General features: G+C 35.9%; 1 protein-coding gene across 7 annotated transcripts in view; it reads right to left on the bottom strand.

Annotated features, from left to right (window-relative positions):
- Window positions 1–23,039, bottom strand: part of Lrch (Leucine-rich-repeats and calponin homology domain protein) — a 238,387-nt gene that overhangs the window by 40,183 nt on the left and 175,165 nt on the right. For 3 of the 7 annotated variants that reach the window (XM_083118325.1, XM_083118321.1, XM_083118326.1), the window contains exons 4-9: window positions 18,001–18,137; window positions 16,165–16,298; window positions 13,753–13,855; window positions 10,882–11,145; window positions 9,157–9,260; window positions 2,544–2,684 (exon numbers count right to left, since the gene is read on the bottom strand). In XM_083118325.1, the coding sequence (XP_082974451.1) occupies window positions 2,544–2,684; window positions 9,157–9,260; window positions 10,882–11,145; window positions 13,753–13,855; window positions 16,165–16,298; window positions 18,001–18,137 (883 nt within the window). The remainder of the gene's footprint in view (window positions 1–2,543; window positions 2,685–9,156; window positions 9,261–10,881; window positions 11,146–13,752; window positions 13,856–16,164; window positions 16,299–18,000; window positions 18,138–23,039) is intronic. The other 4 variants (XM_083118328.1, XM_083118322.1, XM_083118324.1 and 1 more) reach the window with 3 other exon arrangements.

Here is a 23,039-nt window from a genome sequence, read left to right as displayed (position 1 = left end):
CCCCCTTCCACAGCTAACCCCAAAGCTAAAAAAAATCCTTCCCAGTTAACAATTTCCACTTTGAGCACTGCCATTAATTCTTGTTCCCATAATGCTAGCCAGGGGCCCCGGCTTCGAATCCTGGCCTGGGCATGGATGTTTGTGAGTGTCCGTTCATCAATTTCATCTTATCATCACTCACCCCCATCTTCGCAAATTAGCCAAAAGTAGCACAAAAAGCGAAGTAAAATAACTCAATCAATCAATGCACATGAACCTCTTACATCTATTCTCCCATGGCAGAGCTGTTATTATTATTATAATTATGATCCATTTAACTTAACTAAACTCCAAGGTGTAACAGCCTTTGAGGGCCAAGATCTGCCAAACCAGGATACGGTACAAGTTGTGGGAATTTAAGCATGCTTTTCTAATAACAGCAATTTTATCCAGACTTCTTCCATAAGACATTCAACATACTGAACTACCATTAAGTCCCAAATTATTAACACTTGTCAACCTACTGTTCTCTGCATCTGTACCAAAAATTGAACTGAATCCAGTACAAAAATCATGCCTAAAAGAACTCAACCTAAGTTGTTCCTGGTTCAAATATACACATTATTTGAAGTTCTGGGCCAGATATGTCAAAGTCAATTCTAACCAAGAGCAATTTTGTTAATAAAGTCAAAATGCATGAGCCAACACTAATCATATTTTATTAGTTACAGTGTGTTACATATAGTACTGTGTTTATTAATGCTCACACACAAAAAGCAAACAAGGCAAAAATATGAACACATTAATTAAAATAATTACAAAATATACATTATATGATGAATACTGACAAATTTATATAGTCAAAAATATTAAATGAATACAATGTTTCCTTTGTCCTTTTTTTTATACATATATATAGATATATTACATTAGCACTCAAGAGAAGATGGAAAGAGCATTCAAACCGAGGCTAATGTTTAGTTATTATGGTAATTAAATAGAATGGTTTTCTGCCACTTTTGGCCAACTGCGATGATGAGGATAAGTGATGATAGGAAGAAATTGATGAAAGGTCACTCACAAAGAACACATGCCCATGTTGAGATTCAAACCAGGGAACCCTGGCATTGCAGCATGCTGGGTTAACACTCCACCATGGATGTCGGCTTAATTAAATAGAACTATGAACATACATAACAAACTGTAAAGTCTATGGAAAGCCATCAACACTAGACAAGCCCAGGCACCTAACAACCCACTGGGTGAGAAAGAGGAAGGAAATAATTCAATGCTTTCCTGCTCCCTGAAAATAGGAATAACAGGTTAAGTTTGCAGCAACTTTACGCATATATAGACCCAAATGTGCACACAGAATATAGTTCTGCTGTAATACTGCTAAACAGCTCGGCGGTTAAGGCGAGACTGGCATGGGGATGCTTTGTGGCATTCTTGAGTGGATTAATACATAAAACCTGCTGAAAACTTAGCCTGTTGCAGGGCTTAGGCCGGATTAGTGAACACTCCAGCAGGACATTAATATATTTTAATATTCTACATGTACTCCTTTGCACCATAAAGAAATTATAGCAGCAAAGTGACTGCAGTAAGGGATGGTGAGAGTTGCATTTAGGGCAGGAACATTTGACATGATTGTTCTAGATAGAATGTTTTCCCGGTCCATTATATTTATTAAAAAAAAAAGAACAAAAAAAATCAAGAAATGTGTTTGTTCTGAGCTGTTTATACACAGTATGGGGTCGAATAAACTCAGAAATGATCTGTACTACCATCTCACAATTTAGTGTGCAGGCTGTCTAATAGTTTTGATCATGCTTTCTGTAACAATTAACAACCTATCGATGGATACTCCCAATTTTCCAGACAACTGTTGAGTACTACAATTACTTCTTGTGTAGCTTGTCAGAGTGGATACATCTGGCATATTTCAAAGCAACAGAATATCTTAACTTTATCATGATTACTATACTGAAATTGTATAGTAATGTGGATAATGCCTCCACATTAATATACTGTATCTGTGCTTCAATGTAGTCCAATATATGGAGGGAATCTAGAACAAAACACTAGATTTCATTTTTTCAAACTCATCTTACAGCTGGCCTCCATGGAGGAGTGGCCAGCACCTGGTGCTATGATGCCAGGGGTCCTAGGTTTGAATCCTGGCCTGAGCATGGGTGTTCTTTATGAGTGCCCCTTAAAATTCATCACATCATCACTCATCCTCATCCTTGTCATTAGCCAAAAGTGGCAGAAATGCTAAGTAAAATAAACCAAATCAATCAATCAACACATCTTACCTCTAGGAACAACCGATATGCACAGAAATGTCTATATATTTGAAACGCTCATGTTAGAATAATAAATATATATAATAAAAATAACTTTTGTCATACCTTACAGATAACTGCGAATCAAATGCAAAATTCTATTGTTTTTTTTCATTTTTTAAACACTTTTAGTGCAATAAAATTTATGCAGCACAACACAAACGTCATAAATGTGTGTGAAAAAAATGAATGCTAGGAGATAAAAATATTACACACTTCACAAACCTGTACGTTTGAATGTGTTCTACGGGTTTTTTCTCATCCTGAAGCAGATTGTTTGCGACCACTTCACAAGTTGGAGAAAAGGCTGGTCCGTTTGAACATGCCCTGTTTATATTGTTTGTGGCAAACCTTGGGCTGTAACAGAGATATAAGTACTAACACAAATAAAAACAAAAGTCAGGTTGAGAGGGAATCATGCTTTAGCAGTGGTTCATGATGCTTTCCGCTGGCTGTACCTAAGGCCCAAGCCTTAGATGTTACACCAAAGGTGGAAGATTTTTCATGAATGTCCAATTTCCTGACCATAGCGACTGTGTGTCAGTCCTAAAAGTTGATCTCAGAAATGTTTCATGCTTCATTGTTTTTGAAAAATTTACTAGGGACATGTATGAAATGGAAAATTTCATAAAAAGATCCTGATTTTTGGAGCAGAGTAATTTCATTATTTCCCAACACTGAAAATATCTAGGAGAACTTTCAGACCAAAATGACAAGTGACAAACTATATTTGTTACTTGATAATGAGTCTTCAGAAAAAATGCAACTTCTCACGCCAATATTTTCATTCAGGTTAATGGAAGCAATAAAATTATCAGCTGTTTTAACAACATGATATTATACTGGGTAGTGATAAATACAATTAGATCATTTCCATCTCATTTTTTAATATGACAATTATGTTCAGATAGTCTAATTCTGACTGGACCTACAGTATAAAGTGGGTTTGAGTTTTTGCACAGATACACTAATTGGAACTAGACCTACAGTTTAAATTGGGATCTAAATCACTACATGCCTCCAGTAGGCATCAAACCCAGTGCCCCTTGATTATAAGGTGATGCCAATGGGGAGGCCTTGTGATTAAAGTTTGAACAGAACTACTGTGCAATGTTCCTCAACTGCGAACTGAAACTAGGACCTCCTGATTACAACGTGACAGTGTTGCCTACAACACTATCAGGAAGGCCAGTTGTTCAATATGAAAATGTAATACTGATAAGATGATAAATCATGCATAAAAGCCTATACCATTTGGTTGCACAACATCTAACATCAAGATAGAACTTGGGACCTAACCTGGCCTGACAAAAAGTCCACATAATGGATATCGAGATTTCAAATTATCTGGTATTTATCTTTGGAAGTAATGATAACCCGAGTTGTCCATATATCTGGATGAATATCACATATCCATTAACATATTTGCATATGGTGCGTGTTACTCACTATATAATATAATCAATACTGAATTAGTATAAAATTGAATTTACTTACGCGAGTGAGTATGAAGTTTAGAAAACAACGTTCCAAGGTACAACTGCCCCCTTCTTCAGGTTCTTATTTTCTCTAGGCACTAATCATAATGCCACGTCACTAATTGTTAAAAAAGGATTAAGTTAGAGGTATTGGTTAACAAACACTTGAAATAATCACTGCCAACATTCCGGTCTAAAAACAACCAGTTAAACATCCAGTTTTTTAAAAGTTCCCCCTTTAAGACACCTCTTAAACCCAGGGTCTTATAAAATCGGTAAAACATGTTCAGTTGCTCAGCCAGCACTGGTGACCATCTCATTCGCTGTTCCACCTTCCCCTCCATTACATCACCATTCCAACTTGAACTCCCATTCCACCCCGGCCACTTGGACAACTTCCGGAGTAAATGGAATCCCATCATTCGTTCTTTTCTCATTGTTCTGTCCCATTTTTTGAAAAGTTTTACCCATCCTTCCTGTAAGTTACCATCATCTCTGTTTAGTTTCATATTTCTCCCAGTGCAAATGTTCGCGGTCTTGTAGACGTTTCTATTCATTTTTTTTCCTTTTCTAAAAATCTCTTTCTTAATGATTTTATGCCAGCTCGTGATTATATGTTCGGATAACCCAGTTTTGGTGACTCCTTCTCTAATGTCGTCCTCGTGTTCCCCCATCTTATACGCATCCTTCTTCCAGTTTGTCCGATATACTATTTGCTACATTCACATTCAATTCTACATACACCTTTAGATTCCTTGGGGGTTTTTAGACAGGAATGTTGGCAGTGATTATTTCAAGTGTTTCTTAACCAATACCTCTAACCTAATACTTTCTTAACACTTAGTGGCGTGGCATTATGATTAGTGCCTTGAGAAAATAAGAACCTGAAGAAGGGGGCAGTTGTACCCTGAAACGTTGTACACACAGGGTTGGATACATGAGCTGTGTGTGTTAAGATGTATTGCACATTCAGAAGTTGAACTGTGAGAAATGTGGGTGTACATACAGGTGACGTTGTGTGCGTTTATGTACAGTAGGCATTGCCTTGATTTGCAGAATGAAAATGCATGTGCTCTAAAGGCAATTTTAGTATGTTGAAGCGACATTTGTGGATAAAAATTTAGGTTGCACAAAGTCATTAACATTCAAGAGTGCATGAAGCATGTGGTAATACAGTGTTGCCTTCTCAAAAAATGGGGGCAACGGGTTGGCAATTAGGGGAAACATTACTAGATACAAGATTATCTATGCAAGAGTGATAATTTCACAATATCAATGGATATAACATATTTTTCTCATGAATATTACAAATGTAAAAACAAAATGGAGCGTATATCGACTTACTAAAAGGTCATGTGTCCTCTCTCCATTATGTATATACAATGGTTTAATTTTCAACAGTGTAAAGACTAAGAACTGCTTTCAGGACCAATGAAAAACATTTTAATGCAAATATTTGTGTCTCTATCATGAGAGACTGGGAAAATGAATCAACACCTTTTGAAATATGGAAAGCATCATATGCAAAAGCACACATTCATGCCAAAAAATGTGAAACATGCATGTAAATAAATACAGTTAACATATTTAATACCATTGATTTGAGATACATCTATCATGCTGTTATATCACACATTAAAAAAACTACTCACATTAAATTTTCATTTTTTGTGTCCTTCCATAGATATTGTAAAAATGCACAAATATATATCGCACACACATATATACCAGGATATTGAGCTTAAATAAAGCACATACTATTGATCAAAATCATAAAACAAAATTTTAAGCAAGTTCAGTCATCCTAAATTGAAAGCAATCCAAACAACATGTACAGTGGAACCTCAATTTTAGTATTCAAAGACTTTTAGTAAAAGCGAAGAATGGTTCACATTGATTAGTATTATATCTGCATCAGTTTATTTGGCAATTGGTAAAATAGTAGAAAAATTTGGGAATCTGGTATTTCTATAAAGAGCCTCCAACTTAGTGCAACAATCTGCCATTTGTTATTATTTTTGTAGAATAATACCCTAATTTTATAAATAAATGTATAAATACTGGGAATGGACCAATAAGATGCCAATATCAAATTACCGACATAACATTTACCATGGTTGGGTAAGTTATTAAAAAAAATGTAGGGATGGGACAGATATAGGCATATTGGTTTATCAGAAAAATTACCGATTATTTCATCGATCCTACATATCTATAAATATATTATAATTTAGTGCAAAATTCTGCCATTTTGTTGTAATTTTTATGGATAATCTCCATGCCCTACTTTTTTAAAAAGTAAATGTCTAAATATGCAACTGCATTTGCACTGCAGTAACCCCAAAACACACATTTATTAAGGAGGTCAATTCAGGTTCTAAAAGGACCATTTGGAATTTTATATCGGATCAGTAGAATACCGGTTATCAGTAATGGTAAACTTTATATCGGTACTTTATCAGTATTGGGCAAAATTTCATATTGGCCAATCCCTAAAAAAAAGTAACATGTTACAGTTACTTTGCTTATACATTACCATTACTTTGCATCCAAATGTAACATGCTTGTTACTTTATCATGCAATAAGAACATTTACTGTTTGCACAAGTATCAAATGTGTTTTCTGTGGTGTATGTTTGCACAGTGTAACTTTACATGGACAAGTTTAAAATAACACAACGAAGCAAATAAATCATCCAGTTCTGAATTTAGCAAGGTACTGCATGCAAATTATTTGATTTTTGTTATTTAGCATCGTCTTTCTGGCACTTTTGGCAAATTACGATGATGAGGATGAGTGATGATTAGGGGCATGCATATTTCGTTTTTGACAAAAAAACGAAATTTGTAAAAACACATTGTAGTGTTAATTTTTAATGTTTTTGAAAGGTGTGAGATGCATCTTGTGACCATGTTTTGTCACGAAATAATGCGAAATGAACTGCAAAAAGCGAAATTAACTCTTAAACACGAAATTTAGGGTTTATTCACCGACGCGACACCTTCTAAGGTCTGAATTATCCTGAGACTTATGCAATTCCCGGAAAATTGATTAATTCTGCTGTTAATATTGGAGAAACAAAAATTGACTCCTTTACACAGAAATAAACTTAATACTCGGATAACTACATAAATGGGCTTTTAGAAGTGAAATGTTAATTCTGTGGCATAAGTGTAGTTTTTAAATCAAATTTAGGATTATATTCACAATTTTAAAAACAAAATGTCATTTTATATAGCATTTTTTATGTGATTATTCACCGCTATAACACCGATATTTTATTTTATTTACCGCTTTTGAACCCGAAATTGACTCAGTTTTTATACCGAAATTTTGCTTTTTTATTTACCAAAAATATGTGCCTCTAGTGATGATATGATGAAATTGATGAAGGGACTCTCACAAAGAACACCCATGCCCAGGCAGGTATTCAAACCTGGGAGCATATTATGCTAACCACTCTGGTAATGCACATAAAGTAAGACGAAAGTTTGAAAGTGACGTTACAATTATTTTTGTGATTGCTGTAATGTGTTACTAACACGAGTGCCAAAAAAAAAGTAACACATTACTAAAACAAGTACTAAAATTTAATGCATTACTTGCATTATGTTACTCCCCACTACTGAAATTTACCCAGACCAACATTCTGCTGAGAAAGGGTAACTACATATTTTGACATTTACTTACAAAACCAGAGCATAGAAAGTATAAATATATAGATCAAAATAATAAAGTGGCAAATTATCGGTAATTTTACAAATAAGCTGATGCAGCTGATACCAATAGAGTACTGATTAATCTGTCTCATGTTCTTCACCAAATAAGTAGGTTCTTTTTCAAAGGCAAGACCTATTACAGTCACCTGGTTACATATATTGATTAAGGATGTGAATGAATCATCCATATCAATTGATCTCTAGTAAGAGCTTAAAATGTGAGAAAATGCCGAATCTAGGAACACAACATTGAGGTTCACTGTATTTAGTTGCATTATTTACAACCCTTGTCATTATTATTATTATACATTATTTATTGCTGAACACTAAAAAGCTCATGAACTAGCAGGAAGGGGAGAAAGCCACGCACAAGACAATCTGATCAGCTCCATAATTAAGAAAACGATTACACTTTCATATTGGTACTTGAAAGGGTTCACGTATATCATACCACCATACCATAAGCTTCAACAACATATCATTACTTCTTATGCCTGACTGATGGGAAAAGCTTTGGCACAGTGAAGTAAGTAAGAGACTGCAAGAATACGAAGTGATACTGATGAAAAATGACACAAAAATTACAACATTATGCATCTTCCCCATGAACTAAACATTGATTGTGTACAAGCCAACCAAATTTGGCTTCTGCTACAGTAACAGATGACACAGTAGACGCAATACCAGTGCACCTAGCAGACACAGGCACAGCAATGCAGACTGGAAAGCCAAGCAGATAACTACATACAAGTTCCAATATGGATGGTGACAGTGGTCACGAAAATTAATCAAACGAAATCATGGAAATATAAGTAAATTGCATGTAATGAGGCTATAATGTTGATGTACTTTATTTTATGTTGCTTTTCTGCTACTTTTGGCACAATGAAGGTATAATTTTTGGTATATTTGGCAACCCTGCCATCTAATTGACTCACGTACACATATATGAGGGGAGAAGAAAGAAAAAAAAGCAGCAATTTATCAGATTGTGCTTATACACATGTATAGAATTCAACTGGCATAGAAAATGGATATGTATCATGGAGACACTGGGGATTCCACAATCAAAACTTAAAAACCATCCTTGTGTGGTGGCATATCGCTGTATTGGGGGGGGGGGGGGCAACGAAAATTCACGAACGGAAGATCCGAGTCTGAGTACCCGTATCACACAAATCTAACCATTTCCACTGTTGCCAGACATAGTCTACGTGTTTTACAAATAGTATAGGGATGCATTAGGTAAAACATTAAAAATAGTTCAAACTAAATGAATGCTCAAAATGAACAATCATTAAAAACATTAAGGTGTGTACAATTTTAGTGGTTAATAAAAGAAGACTTATTGCACTATAAGGAAACTGCACGCTCTGATAATAAGTTAAGAATTAATATACCTGAACTTGTAACACTCAACTACACCAACTTATTACTATGATTCAACCAAATAAAAGAAGCTCAATTGGGATAAAATATAATGATGTTAAATAACACTTAAATAATCATGACGTAGGTTAAGAATGTACATCCACCACATTTTACTCTACCTGTTCAGCTGCACAATGAATCCTTCGGCCTGAAAATTCATGCGGTTTTTAAAATAAAGCTTTTTCAAAACAATTTGTTACCTGACATGCTTATCATTTGCTATGATCTTCTTCTCCTCAACGTCATGATCCGCTCGTAACCTCTCCAGTTTTTTCTTGTCATACTCCTGTTGTTGTTTCAAGGACTGAAATTAGAAAGCAAAAGTTACACAATTTATGACTATGTACTGGATGCAATATGAATATAAAATACAATGTCTATGGCTGTTCCTATATGAAGATCAAGAAAATCGGGAAGTATGTTGTTATATCTACAGGAACAGTGAAAGACATGGATGTGGGTCATGCAACCACTTGGTTGGTAAGTAATTTTATTTTGATACTGATAATGATGGATGCAGAAGGTGAGGTAGATTTCTATTATTATTATTATTATTTTACTTTGCCTTTGTGCCAGTTTTGGCTAGTTGTGAAGATAGAGATGAGCGACATTATGATGAAACTGATGAATGGACACTGACAAACATCCATGCCCAGGCCAGTATTCAAACCTTGGATGTGCTAACCACTCTGAAACAGGGGCTGGCTACATGAGGCGAGGGGGGGGGAGGGGAGGGAGAGAGGGGGAGAGAGAGAGAGAGAGAGAGAGAGAGAGAGGAGATGGAGGGAGGGAGGGAGAGAGAGATGGAGGGAGGGAGAGAGAGGGGGGGGCAGTTCAACAAGATTCACTCCAGGCACCTTGCCTCACAAGGCTCAAGATGTATCTCCCTGATCAACAGGCACCCTGGACCTGCTGAGAAAGAGTAAGCACTTTGGCCTTGATAAACTCTCTCTAGTCATTTACTGTACCCATCATTGTCAGTAATATACGAAGGTTGGAACATAAGACATGGCAACCATTTTTTTTTCCGCGGGAATGCAGAACCGGCACAAAAATCCGAAATATACAAATGGAAGGCAGTGCATGGTACTGTGGAATGTAGTATGAACAATGCAGATTATGTGTACCAGGCAGAATAGGGAAGCTGGCAAACATCCTTAAAGACATTACAGGTACAAAAAGAGGCACATACTACGGTAGGACACTATTCCCCACAGTTTCCATCAGCTCCCTGTGGCATTCCCTGGCATTTCTGTGCTGAAGAATGGCTATTTCGATAAACTAATGCTGTTCACGCCGTAAAACGGTGACTGACTCAACAATGTATTACTACTGCCCTCTGTACAATAACCGTTCATCACACTGCTATCTAGTGACGTGTCTACATACTACGGGTGCCATGTTCTCTGGGACATACAATCACATTGTGGTACCACAGTTTAAATTTGAGAAAAAATATAGTATGCCCCAGCCCTCGTTCATATAACCTGCGTTGTACATTCATGGACAATACTGGGTTGTGACGTCCCCAAAAGACTTTTCAATGAAATAGTTACAATTCATATTTGTCCATGAGAGTACACATGAAATTAAATGAATATTTGCCAAATTTTACCTTTCGAATCTACAGTTAATAGAAAAAATACATGTGCTTGTCTGGATGTGTAGGCTCAAAATAAAAGATCAAAGAAATCGTTTTCTATCCATCATACTTGTGACTGCAAAATATATCTAATAAATCTAAAAATATAAATGGATATTAGTAAACAATGATAAATTCAAGTTTTTGTTTATGCACTGATAGGTTAAACAAGATTGGACCTACAGTTTAATGTGGGTTCCAAACCACTATGTGCCTTCTCCAGGTATCGAACCCAGGGTAAATAAATAATCCACTTAGAGCAATGTGAAATCCAATATCTTACTCTCATTAGCTCTTCCTCGAGGTTCATGCTATCCCCAGGGCTGATGGTAGATGGTGTTGAAGCTCCACTGCAGCTTCCATTGGACGGTTCGACTCCCTTAATCGCAATGGGCGTGCTTTCACTCTTCGGCCATGCATTCCTAGATTTTCCTCTATCCTGTGCTAATCCATTTCCTTTCCCACCTTCGTTTGAATGCAGAGCAAGGCGATGAAGATCATCACTCATCTGCAATGAATGAAGGTCACCTAAAGTATTTTCCAACACCTGTGGTCAAAGACAAGGAAAGTATATAGTATATAGCCAGATGCAACTAAGCATCATATTTCAACACCTGTTTAAATATCTAGGGTCACGGAAGATAACAACATCACATTTGAAATAAAGCATAGGATAAACATAAGCCAATAGAAGCTACAAAGTATTGTCCAGAATTTTCGGGACTAGTGCTGCCATTTGGACAGCAGTTGTAGTATCATGTTGCACTGATAGGTGGGTAGTCAAGTGTACAAAATTTCATGCAGGTGGGCAAATGAATGGACTATTCACATCCTTTTATTTGGAGTCCTGCATGTGGTGTAGCAATTTTGCAATGGATCTGAGAAAGAACAGAAAGTGTGCATCAAGTTTTATGCAAATTTCAGGAAAACTTCGATGGAGACACTGGCAATGATTATGGAAGTTATCAGGAAAGAAAGCATGAGCTGTGCAGGGCCTGTTGGACATCTGTTGAGGACGATGACCACACAGGGTGGTCCCTCAGTTGCACAATGCCAGAAATTGTTAAGAGAGTTCAACAGCTCATTCGTGAGGATCAAGTCGAACAATTCATCACTTTGCTGATGACTAGACCTCGGATTTTGAGGATCTAAAAAGTGTGCTTGTAGGGGTTCCTAAAATAGGCTCTAAATATCCTAAAATAGGTTCTAAAAATTTTAAATTAAGCTCGACAATCCTGAAGTAGGTTCCAAAAAACTTAAAACTACAAAATTCCTGAAAAATACTGATTGGATACAATCGTCATAAAACAAAATTTCACAACAACTTTAAGAAATTTAATAGGTATACTGTATATAACAACCAAACATTAATTTCCTAACCTAATTTTCATTTCTTTAAATCATTTAAAAAATTATATACTCGTGCTGTTAGCAAAAGTTACTCTCTGGTATGAAAAATGCATTACGTATGTATAATTTGCTACACAATATCAGGGTGGGTACTCACTTGAAATTCCTTGAATTCTGGGAATTATACGTGAATTTTTGGCTCCGGCGATTATGCATGAATGCTATGGGAATTATGCAAGAATTTTGGTAAACATGAAAACGGTACAAGCAGATGTTTTCTCTATTCCAAATTTTTTCTCCATAGATGTGAAAAATGGCCACTTTTATTAATTATAAATGGCCATGTTTCTCTCAGTTTAGCTTTTATTTTTATTTTTATCGAGGATGAAAAAGAAAGTTGCATGGAAAAAAAAAACCAAGAGTTTTCTCAATCAGTTTACTTTGTTAGTGTCTTTTGCAGAACAATCTATCCGATAGATGTAACATAATTGCAAAATTGGATATCTTGAAGTTGTTTAGATAAATTTTTGGATACCCTGGACCCTTTTGGATACACACAGACCCTTTCTATTGTTAATACATTTGTGTGTGGGGGGGGGGGGGGTGAGAGTCGGTAATACGTAAGGTTGGAATAGAGAAAACATCTGCTTGTAACCTCGAATTTTTTGAAAGTTTGCCTTGAAAACCGGGAACTATACGTATATGACCACCCTGAATCTTATTTAATATTATCCACAGTCAAACTCCACCTTTTGTCTGCAAAGATCATTTAACATGCTGAAAATTATCTTTCAACAGAAACATAGTCAGTGGTGCAAATTTGAATGCTGAAAAGTTACTTCGCAAGGCGTGAATGCCACAAAAAGGACCGAACTGACGCAAAAGTTAGCAAGACCACATGGAGCAGAAGTTTGCACTTTGGACTGTGTAGGCAGTAGAGGCGATTGGGTGCCAAAACTTGGAAAGGCGGGTGGGGGGGGGGTTGCAAGGACAGTTTACTTTCTCATAGTAGATAAGGCTTAGCATTAAGAGTCCTTAATGCCAGGGCAAAAAGTAGGGAGAACTGTCCCCTCTAATCGCCACTGTGTGCAGTAACAGTGGTGTCAAACATTTTGTTTTGTTTAGTTTTGAAAAACATCCTAGACTTGGAGGGATGGAAATTGACAGAAAATATGCTTCAAACATGTCAGTCATTGAATTGTTTCATCACCAAACCAGGTGACACTTATACCTCTGTGAAATAGAACAATCCTGTAAAACCTAAAAAAAAAAAAAGGTTTAATTTAGGTACATAAAGCTAAAATACGTTCTAACAAGCAAAATAGGTTATTTTAGGCACTATAAAACTTCATCAGTTGTTGCATTTTTTAATGAAATGCTGACATAATTTGTTATACCTTCTCTACCTGCAAAGGGAAAAAAAGGTTAAAAACCTAAAATTAGAGGTCTGCTGATGATATGAGGATAGGTTATGGAATATATCAATGGTTTCTGATGGCTGAAATTGGGTATGCATCCTGTCAATGCCAAATTTATGCCGAGGATCTGGACAGCTGATCAGAAGCTGCAGGGTATTGATACTTACAAGGGGTATTTTATGTATGGAATAAACAGGCAAGGGTTCAAAATGCATAGAAGAGAAAATTATTTCTTATATTTTCCATGTTATAAATGATCAAAGTTTGGGTTGCACAACATTTGAGATACATTATATTATCAAGAGTCTAGTAATCTCTTGGTCACGTAATCATTAAATGCATGTAAAACCTTATATCTTTCAAAAATCAGTGAAGACTCCACTTACACTTCGAATTTCCTGAGACCATCGTTTATCATCACCCGTCACGTAACCGCTGTCGACCATATAACGCTTCTGCCGGGACTCCGTTGTGATTCCATTGGCATGCCTGGAAAAGACAGAAGCCCTTATTCATTCAATGGAATGCATATCTTTTCAATATTGACATCTTAGCAGTAACTGAGGAGAAGATATATAAAGTTAATAACTATATTTGGAATTATTAATATTTTATAAATTGCTTTAGTAACTTACACAATGTGGAAATGTAAGACATTGGCCAGATTTGCAGAAAAATTAACTGTTCTGCATTGTGATAAAAATTGGTTGAACCTTCAACTTTTGAAAAAAGTATCTTTTATTATGAAGTGTCATCATGACAGTATTAGCATAAAGCAAAGAAGCATTCCCTTGCACATTACAACAACCCATGGAGGCTCATAGGGGTGAAGAGGTAGGGACTCCACACATTCATGATGTCAATCATTATGAATGTAATGTAATCAGCACCACAGTCCAGCTGCCTTTATCCCCAGGTACCGATTTTATCATAAGTTGAACCCAGAGCCACCTTATTCAGGGACATGATCTGAATGATCAGTTGCCCCCACCCCCACCCTAATACTCTCACTTAGAAATTGAGTGTAGAAGAATCTTATCACTGTTATTAAACAATATTATGCTCTTCAAAATTAAGTATTTTCAAGCTGACGAAAGTTCCAAGCAACTACGGAAGAGGTGAATTATTTCCTATGTAATTGAAGTATCCAACTTCGTTATCTAGCAAATTTCTTCTTATTAACACCGTTGTGTTTGCAGAATAAATTGCTCATACATTGGAAATCAGTAGCATTGATTGAGTGCCAAAACGGGGGTGGTGGTGGAAGGACAGTTTTTCTTGGTAGATAAGGCAGGAGCAAAAAGTTGCCCCCATCCCAATCCATCAGTTGGAAATGAATAAATTATGTGTAGTGGTTTTGAATTTGCTGTGTGAAACCATATTTATATGTAACATAGTTTCTGAATCGCAGAGATAAAGGAGTGGCCAAACAACATTGGTGCCACTGAAGTTGGAATTCTTCTAATACAGTGATTTTCGGTGGGTCCCGATACACACTATATACGTCTCTGTTTCATACCCATCAATACAATAAAATAGTGACATGAAATGAGGTTTTCCCTTCTCTGATTGAACTTTCATCAAGGCATTGCTTTCCCTAATCAGAGGGTCTGATCATGCCTATGGTCAGATAACTCTACAGAATCGACCTCTGCAGTTCTATCATGACAGGATTAAGAGGTTTGAAAAATTAGACTGTATAGAAATCCTACTGGAATATTCAAGAGACTGTGTGTGGATTGAGTGTCTTGACCCTGGATACTGTTAATAGAAAATAGGCTTAGACACAGTGTTTGCATTACTAACTGAACCCTGATCTTCATGATGCAAAATCCCTTTGAAGGTCCCGGTGCTCGAGGTAGCTTTCTTGACTGGAATCGGCTACTTCTTATTCAAGGACCTTCTCCAAATTACCAAATTATCCTCAACATGATGAATCAACACTGAAATTTTCGAGCTCCCAGTAGACATCAAACCTGGGACTGCTCACACCAAAAAACATTAATGATTTAGCTGTATGGCAACCTGCTAGCACAAATAAATTATTACGAATATTCAAAGTACAGAACATTCAATCCACACTTTCATTAACTTAAATATCCAAGGACCTTATTTCTACAGAATTTCTTTCCGGCATTTGGCATGCCAGTGTCTGTTATGAAATAATAATATACACTAATCAGTACAGCCATAGTGGTCTGGTCAGTAGGGTGACTGTCACGTAGGAGACCATGGGTGGGTGAGGGATCCAAGGTGGGATTTTTTTCTGGCCTTGTCTCCACAAAAAGCGGCTCTAATGCTCACCCAGCCTCAAATCAATGGGTACCAGGGGAGATAAAGGTGGCCAGAACATGGTGCTGATCACATCACCTCCAAAATGGTAGAGATTGAGAATGTGCAGGACCCTACCTCCACATCCCCTAAATGTGCCTTCATGGCACGATACTATATGCACAGGAAACTTTACACTAAGAAGCAAATAACTTCTAGCAACATATTTAACAAATTAATCAATAATAAGCTGCATTTACAAATTTTGTATATAAAGTAATTCTGCAACAAACATACTCTCTAATTTAACTATTTACAAATAACTCATGGTAGTTCTTCCTGTACAAATAACTAGGGGTGTATGGGATACTGAAATGTTAGTACCAGGATTAGGGTGGGGGGACATTTCCATCCCAGTTCAGACTCTAGGAAATGGCTTTTGGAATTCTGAACAGCTGAAACATTTTGAATTGCCATTGAAAATTTTCTCACTATAAAAATATCTTAGAACTTGTATGAGAACATACCTCATATCAGCCAAATGACAAGCTTTCCTATTGGACCTTCGTAATTCTTCACTTAAAACACCTTTCTTCTTCTCTTCCTTCAATGCTTGGATTTCGAGGAATTTGAATATATGTACACGCCCTCTAGTACACAACTGAAACATGACAAAACAATAATATAAATTCATTGTCAAGAAGACAGGTACAGCATGTAAAATGTGAACCTTATAAAAAGAAAGCGTGGTTGCTAAGTAAGTTCAATAATTTACATAAATAGAAATAAAACTTAAGATCAAGCATTGAAGTCAAATGCAATATATGGAAAAAATATATTAAAACAGATCAATATTTTTGAGATTCATGGAGATCCTATTAGTAGTATATCAAAACACTGCAGAAAATAACTAACACACAAACCAAATCTTAATTTGAAAATATTGGAGCCAAATAAAGATTTAGCAAATACATTAGAATCTATAATGAATCGCTGGCTTACTATTGAGTACAAAATAACTGAGCCTTGTGTTTACGCATTTAAAACTTCTCACTGAGTAGATGGAATGACAAGCAACATATCTAATCAGAAAACTTCACATATCTGTGTTTTAATAAGCATTACATCAAATATATTCATCATTATCTTATTACAATGAAGAAATTACTAACATGGGTAGTTTTACTTGTATTTTGAAATAATAGGTATCTTAACACTGTATAGTTCATAATCTGCTGTAGATATTTTAAGATTGAGTCATCATGTATTTGTGAAGTTGGATTATTTATGTAACTGTATGAAAAAATCGAATTAAAATTGTTAAGTGGATGCTTCAAAAATTGAAACATGTAAACTTGAAAATCATAATTCCAAATTCAATAAAGTTACAAAAAAAAAAAAAAAAGTTTGTATGACACTTTTGGTCATATCCCAAAATATGTTTCAAGTCTGCGTTATGCTCATAATATAAGCTAATTGGGACTGAACCTATAGCTTAAAGTGGGATTCAAAGCACTGTGCAATGTGCCTCCATCAGGAATCGGACCCAGGACACCTTGATTACAAGACAACAGCTTTACCACTACTCAATTGGTGAGGTCCAAAGTTTGACATGTGTAACCACAGATATTACTTAGCATTTGCACTCCTAATACAATAAATAACATGTGACAAATGGTGACATGTGACTGATCTTTGTCCCCTCAGATTGAAGGTGGCTTCCACAGCACTGCCACCTCACTACAACGCATGCATGTACTGTTTATAAATACATAGTGAATTACAATAGATATTTCTAGTTTTCTAATGAGATACAGTATATTTCATTTGCAACTTCCCATGGAGTAAAATATTATAAGTTAGTACACAGAGGGCTCGATATACTTGTCATGTATAGCAGTAATATTACTAATACAATATCTTATAATTACTTTGGAGATATAGGATTATACGGCAATCCAGTGGCACATTGTCTCCAATAAATAGCAGAGTTAGATGTTCTAAATATGAATTTACAATAATAAGCAGCTCCCACAAATGACTGAGGTTAGAATGCAAGTGGTTTTTTTCATATTGAGATGGCGCTTCTGATTGATTGAGGGAAATTGTTGGAAGGTTTCATTGGCCATTTGGGTTTGCATTCTCATGGCTGTTTCCAACTTTTGTAGATGAATGAAAATCTCTCAATATATCAAAATTGGTTGCATGTAGGCACCAGATGATAGCAGGGATGAAAAAATTACATCCTAAATAGACTACAGTCAAAATATCTCAAATTGTTTACAATTTTGAGATAGAACATTTACATTCTCAATGGACGAATTAGAATTTAAACTGCACATAAATGTTAGACTGTTACTTACGTGAGCAGGTGGCAAAGTAAGAGGATTATGACTTAGGTTTAAAATGACTAAAGTAGTCATTAGCCTCAACTCCACTGGCAACGTTGAAATCCTATTTAGGCTAATATCTAGTCTCACTAAGCGTAGGTACGTAAGTTCTGGAAAAATAAAGAGAAAAATTATTGCAATGAAGCTTATACTATTACTGGACAAAATAACAAATGCTTTTATATGTAATAGGTTGGAGCATAATTTGAAATACTTCAATGACTACTGTCTAATATTGTACACTAGAGTACTGGACCACTTTTGCTTGCTCATACTCGTTCGAGTCTTCCACGTCTGAGTGTATTTTGCTTTTCTCAAAATTAAGGGAGAGGCTGTAGCCCCATCAGGCCCCCCTGCATATGCCAGTGCCAACAGTACAAAACCAAAATGTAGAAAGAAAAGCGAATGAAAGTTGCGATGTGCCGATGTATCAATAAACGTGACTGTACATTTTGGAGATCACAACATTGTTTACATGGTGATTTCAATGTAGTGCGACTAAAATAGCCGAAATAGAAAAATGTTAGAAATGAACGGTGACTGAACAATGAAACTATGGATAGTTGTATGCCATTGCATTGATAAATTCTAACAGTGGATATGACAACAAATGTAGTGAGTTTTTCAAGCAATATGAAAGGAATTCCAGTGTTTGGAAGTAACTAGTTACAAGTAACAGTTACTTTTACAGTTGCTTTGCGACACTTAAATTCAGGGTAGCTACGATTTTTTGATTATGAAATTCCCTGACTTTTCCAGGTTTTCCAGACCAGAAATAAATTTTTTCCAGACATGTTTGTCGTCATGATTTTTGCTTTTGAACCTCACGTTTTTCAATTAAATATGCAGGCACGTTAATTATTATGAATATGAATATACACAGTTATTAGCTGAAAATTTATCAAGTGATTAATATAATGCCATTCAATGAAAAAATAACTAACCATTGTTCATCCCAATTTTCACTAAGTCATTACAATTAAGGGGGTGTAAAAAAATCAATAAAAAAATGTGGCATATATATATCAAAGCTTTACAATGTAACCTGTATACAACCTCAATTAGCCTATATCAATACAAATGAGAACAACAGAAAATTAGATCATGTACCTTTAGAAAATATGCAATAAGTTTAATGATTATATTTTTTAATTTATTGATAATAGTAGGCTACATATTGCGGAAATTCAGAACTTGAATGGGGCCGGTGACCAACCATACATCTAAAAAATATATATACACGGGCCATACTTTGGAATCAAATATCTCCATTATTTGAGTTTTCCACATGCTGGAACCAATTTTATATAACGGAAAACATCGAAATCTGTCTTTTAAAAGGTAACAGTCCCGAATGTTTTATGACTTTTTTTTTCAAATTTTCCTAGCAGGAAGACTAATTATCACAGAATTTTGGCGATCATTGTGACACGAAATCTGAACCTTCCTTATAATAATGAGCACTGTTTGGATTCGAAAAAAGTTATTTATGTTGAAAAAAACCTTCAAAATTACCTTACGCAATCATACACGCTTCCCACGGACAAGGTATTCTCCGGTTGACAAGCGACAGTATGTATCGTAAACTAGTCGGAATGAATGTAGAAATAAATCGGAACCTTAGTAGAGTGCATTCAGGGTCTTTATTTTAATTCTAAGACAACCAAACCTGACATTCATAACCTAACCACAAAAGCATATATTCACAAAATCTTAAGTAATCGCTAAAACTCTGCAGTATGTGTTAACAGACATAAATCGAAATCGAACCATGTAAAAGCTGCATTTGTAGCATGATGAAATCGTAATAAAAGAAAAGGAACTTGGGCTCATTTTCACCACTTTTCAGCATAATTTCATTCTACACGCAAAAAATACGTAAAATTACTATCGGCATGAAACCAACATTCCTGACCTAACAACGATGTGTGACCAGCGTACGTTTAATTCCTCTATTTCGCACCAGTTTTTTAAAAATAAATTCGTTCTACATGCACAAAACACGTGCATATTCGAATTATGACGTCACTGATACTGCATAAAGTCACTAATTTCTCGGGTGTAACACATCTCTGCAATGTAAAAACTACGACAACGAGCAAATGAACTAGTTGATCACGTTTCTTGTGAACGGGTCGCAAACGAAGGACTCAAATTCACAGAACGGGTTCACGGAGGGCAAGAAGTAGTGAGTCCCTTTGTTTTTACTCGGCATCCGCACCCGTTCAGTGTGACGTCAATCACAGCCAGTTCCGTGAAATTCTGCTCTTCAAGCTTTATTGCAGATCCAAAACCAATGAACTGTCCGAACACCAACCTGCTCCGCCTCATGTATCAAAAGAGAACGGGTTCCGAACAGGTGTGTTCTTGAAGAAAGAAAATTTCCTCACCACGCACAAAGCTAAAGCAACATTTTTTCCGCAAGAAATTCTGAGGATGGCTGGTGCGTAGGTTTCGTGTTGAGTAGCTTGTTCTCTAAGGAAAAATCTCACTAACTAACTCTCTAGCCTTCTTAAACCAGAAGGTTCATGGCTGCAGCAACACAGGCCTTCCATCTGTCCCTATCTTGAGCAAGATCTATATACTCTTTTCCATCCCTACCGATTTCCCTTAGGTCCATCTCAACGTTGTCCCTCCATCTTCGTCTTGGCCTTCCTACAGGTCTCTTGCCATCAGGTTTCCCAACAAGAATCCTGTAAACTCCTCTTTCCTCTCCCATTCGTGCCACATGGCCTGCCCACCTAAGTCTTCTTGATTTAATTGTTCTAATCATATCTGGACATGAATACAAATTATGTAGTTCTAAATTATGTAACCTTCTCCACTCACCTGTCTCCTCATCCCTTTTAGGTCCAAATATTTTCCTAAGGATCTTATTTTCAAATACTCTCAATTTATGTTCCTCTTTCAATGTAAGGGACCAACTTTCACATCCATATAATACTACGGGCAAAATTACTGTTTTGTATATTTTAACTTTTAGTTTCTTAGATATTAAACGAGAAGACAAAAGTTTATGAAGAGAGAAGTAACATGCATTTCCTGAATTAAGCCTACTTTTTATTTCCTCTTTAATATAATTTTCATTTGTTAATATTACTCCTAAGAATTTGAATTTGGAAACTGGTTCAAACGAGTTGTTATCAATAATTAGATTTTGATTATTACCTAACATTTGGTTTCGACCTGTAAGCTTATATTTAGTTTTCTCTTTGTTAACTTTCAAACCTATCTCTTTAGCAGTTTTGAAAAATATTTTAGCATTATTCTTAATTGTATTCACATCATCCCCCAGTAAGTCTACATCATCTGCATATGCTAACAACTGAGTCACACCATTTAATTTTAGTCCTTCTTTAGTTCCTTTTACCTTCCTAACAGCATATTCTAAGGCAAAATTAAAGAGCAATGGAGGTAATGCATCTCCTTGTTGTAAACCATCATGAATTGTAAATTTGTCAGAGATATTAATACCCACACGAATTTTACTTTCTGTTTCACTGGTGCATATTTTTATCATACTAACAAGCTTCTTAGGTATTCCAAACTCTACTAATATATTATATAATTTATATCTTTTGACTGAATCATATGCTTTTTTGAAATCAATGAAAAATCTCACGCCTCTCCAAATTCCGATTTGAACAGGTTCACAAGAACGAGTCGCAAAATGAACGGATCCAAGAACCTAGATCTGAGAGTGAATAAATATAGAATTAAAATGCGAAGGAACCATAATTTTGTACATAACAGACTAGAAGTCATAATGACGAGAGGAACAAGTTTCTGAACTGAATCTTTTGGGGGGGACGGGAATCACAAGAACCGAATTCGGAAGTGGAAATGAACCGTTTGTTCATTTTGTAACTGGTTCTCCTGCAACTCGAAAATGCACGTAAATTCCAGAAAATATGCAAAATTCCCTGACTATTCCCTGACTTTTCCCTGACCAACCAAATTCCCTGACTTTTCCCTGTTTTCCAGGTTTTCCAGTCGCGTAGCAACCCTGAAATTGCTATGTAAGTGTCATAAATTATTGGCGATATAGGACTTAAAGTGAGCCGGAATTCAGTTTCTGCTGTGAAATAAAAGCCCATCATTTGACACAATAATTCTTGCAAACAGTACATGAAGAGGAAAAGAGAAAGTTGGTGTACTAAATTTGTCTCCTGTCGGTGGACAGTTGGTAGGCTCCAGCCAGGTTGCAGGAATTTCAATGTTTATCTTATGTTTCATCATTCGTTTGGTAGACCTGAATTCCAAAGCGATACACACACATCGAAAGAGGGGTGGCTTTCCCAGAAGTGGGAAGATAAGCTTCTAGGAGGAGAATTCCTTCCTATTGCTGACAGTTTGCCATTGTCAGTTGTGTGCTGTGAAGTGCCTCTTGTTTCTGTAGTTTGTTCCTCTGTGATCTTATAACTTCCTCCTTCCGTAAACAGCATTCGATTTTTTTCTTTGCTATAATATCGGATTAAACTGAAAAGGGACGTACTGCAATATTTCAGTGCTTTTACAGAAGAATTCAACGGTACTGGTACGTACTATGAACGAAACTGAAGAAGACGAGTGTTCATATGAATGGAAAACAATGTAATTGTTCCACGTGATTTCACTTACGTCAGTTCCTGATAATATAAAAATGGAAGTAAAAATGTTTCCGGTTAGAATTCGCTTTTTTACGATTATTCAGCATTTCTGGAAATTTTGAAAAAAATATATAATATTTTGGTAAACGCTATTCGCTTAAAATGAGAACCCATTTTCTTGAACTGACACATATGAAAGATCTCACCATTGTTATTGATACAATAGTGAACTACAACACTCAAGTGATAAACGAACGAATCAGGAAGACCCTAGCCATCATTCTCACTTGTTTATGTAATCGTATCAGAGAGAACTGAAGGGGTTAGTTTAAAATGCCATTTTCACCTTCATTGATAACACACAAGTATAGGCTACTAAATTTTTTATCATTTTCTGGTTCATAAACACTTGAAATTGCACAA

Source organism: Lepisma saccharinum, chromosome 3, assembly GCF_977018435.1.
Source record: "Lepisma saccharinum chromosome 3, izLepSacc3.1, whole genome shotgun sequence".
NCBI lineage: Eukaryota > Metazoa > Arthropoda > Insecta > Zygentoma > Lepismatidae > Lepisma > Lepisma saccharinum.
This window is presented reverse-complemented; position numbering and strand designations above follow the sequence as displayed.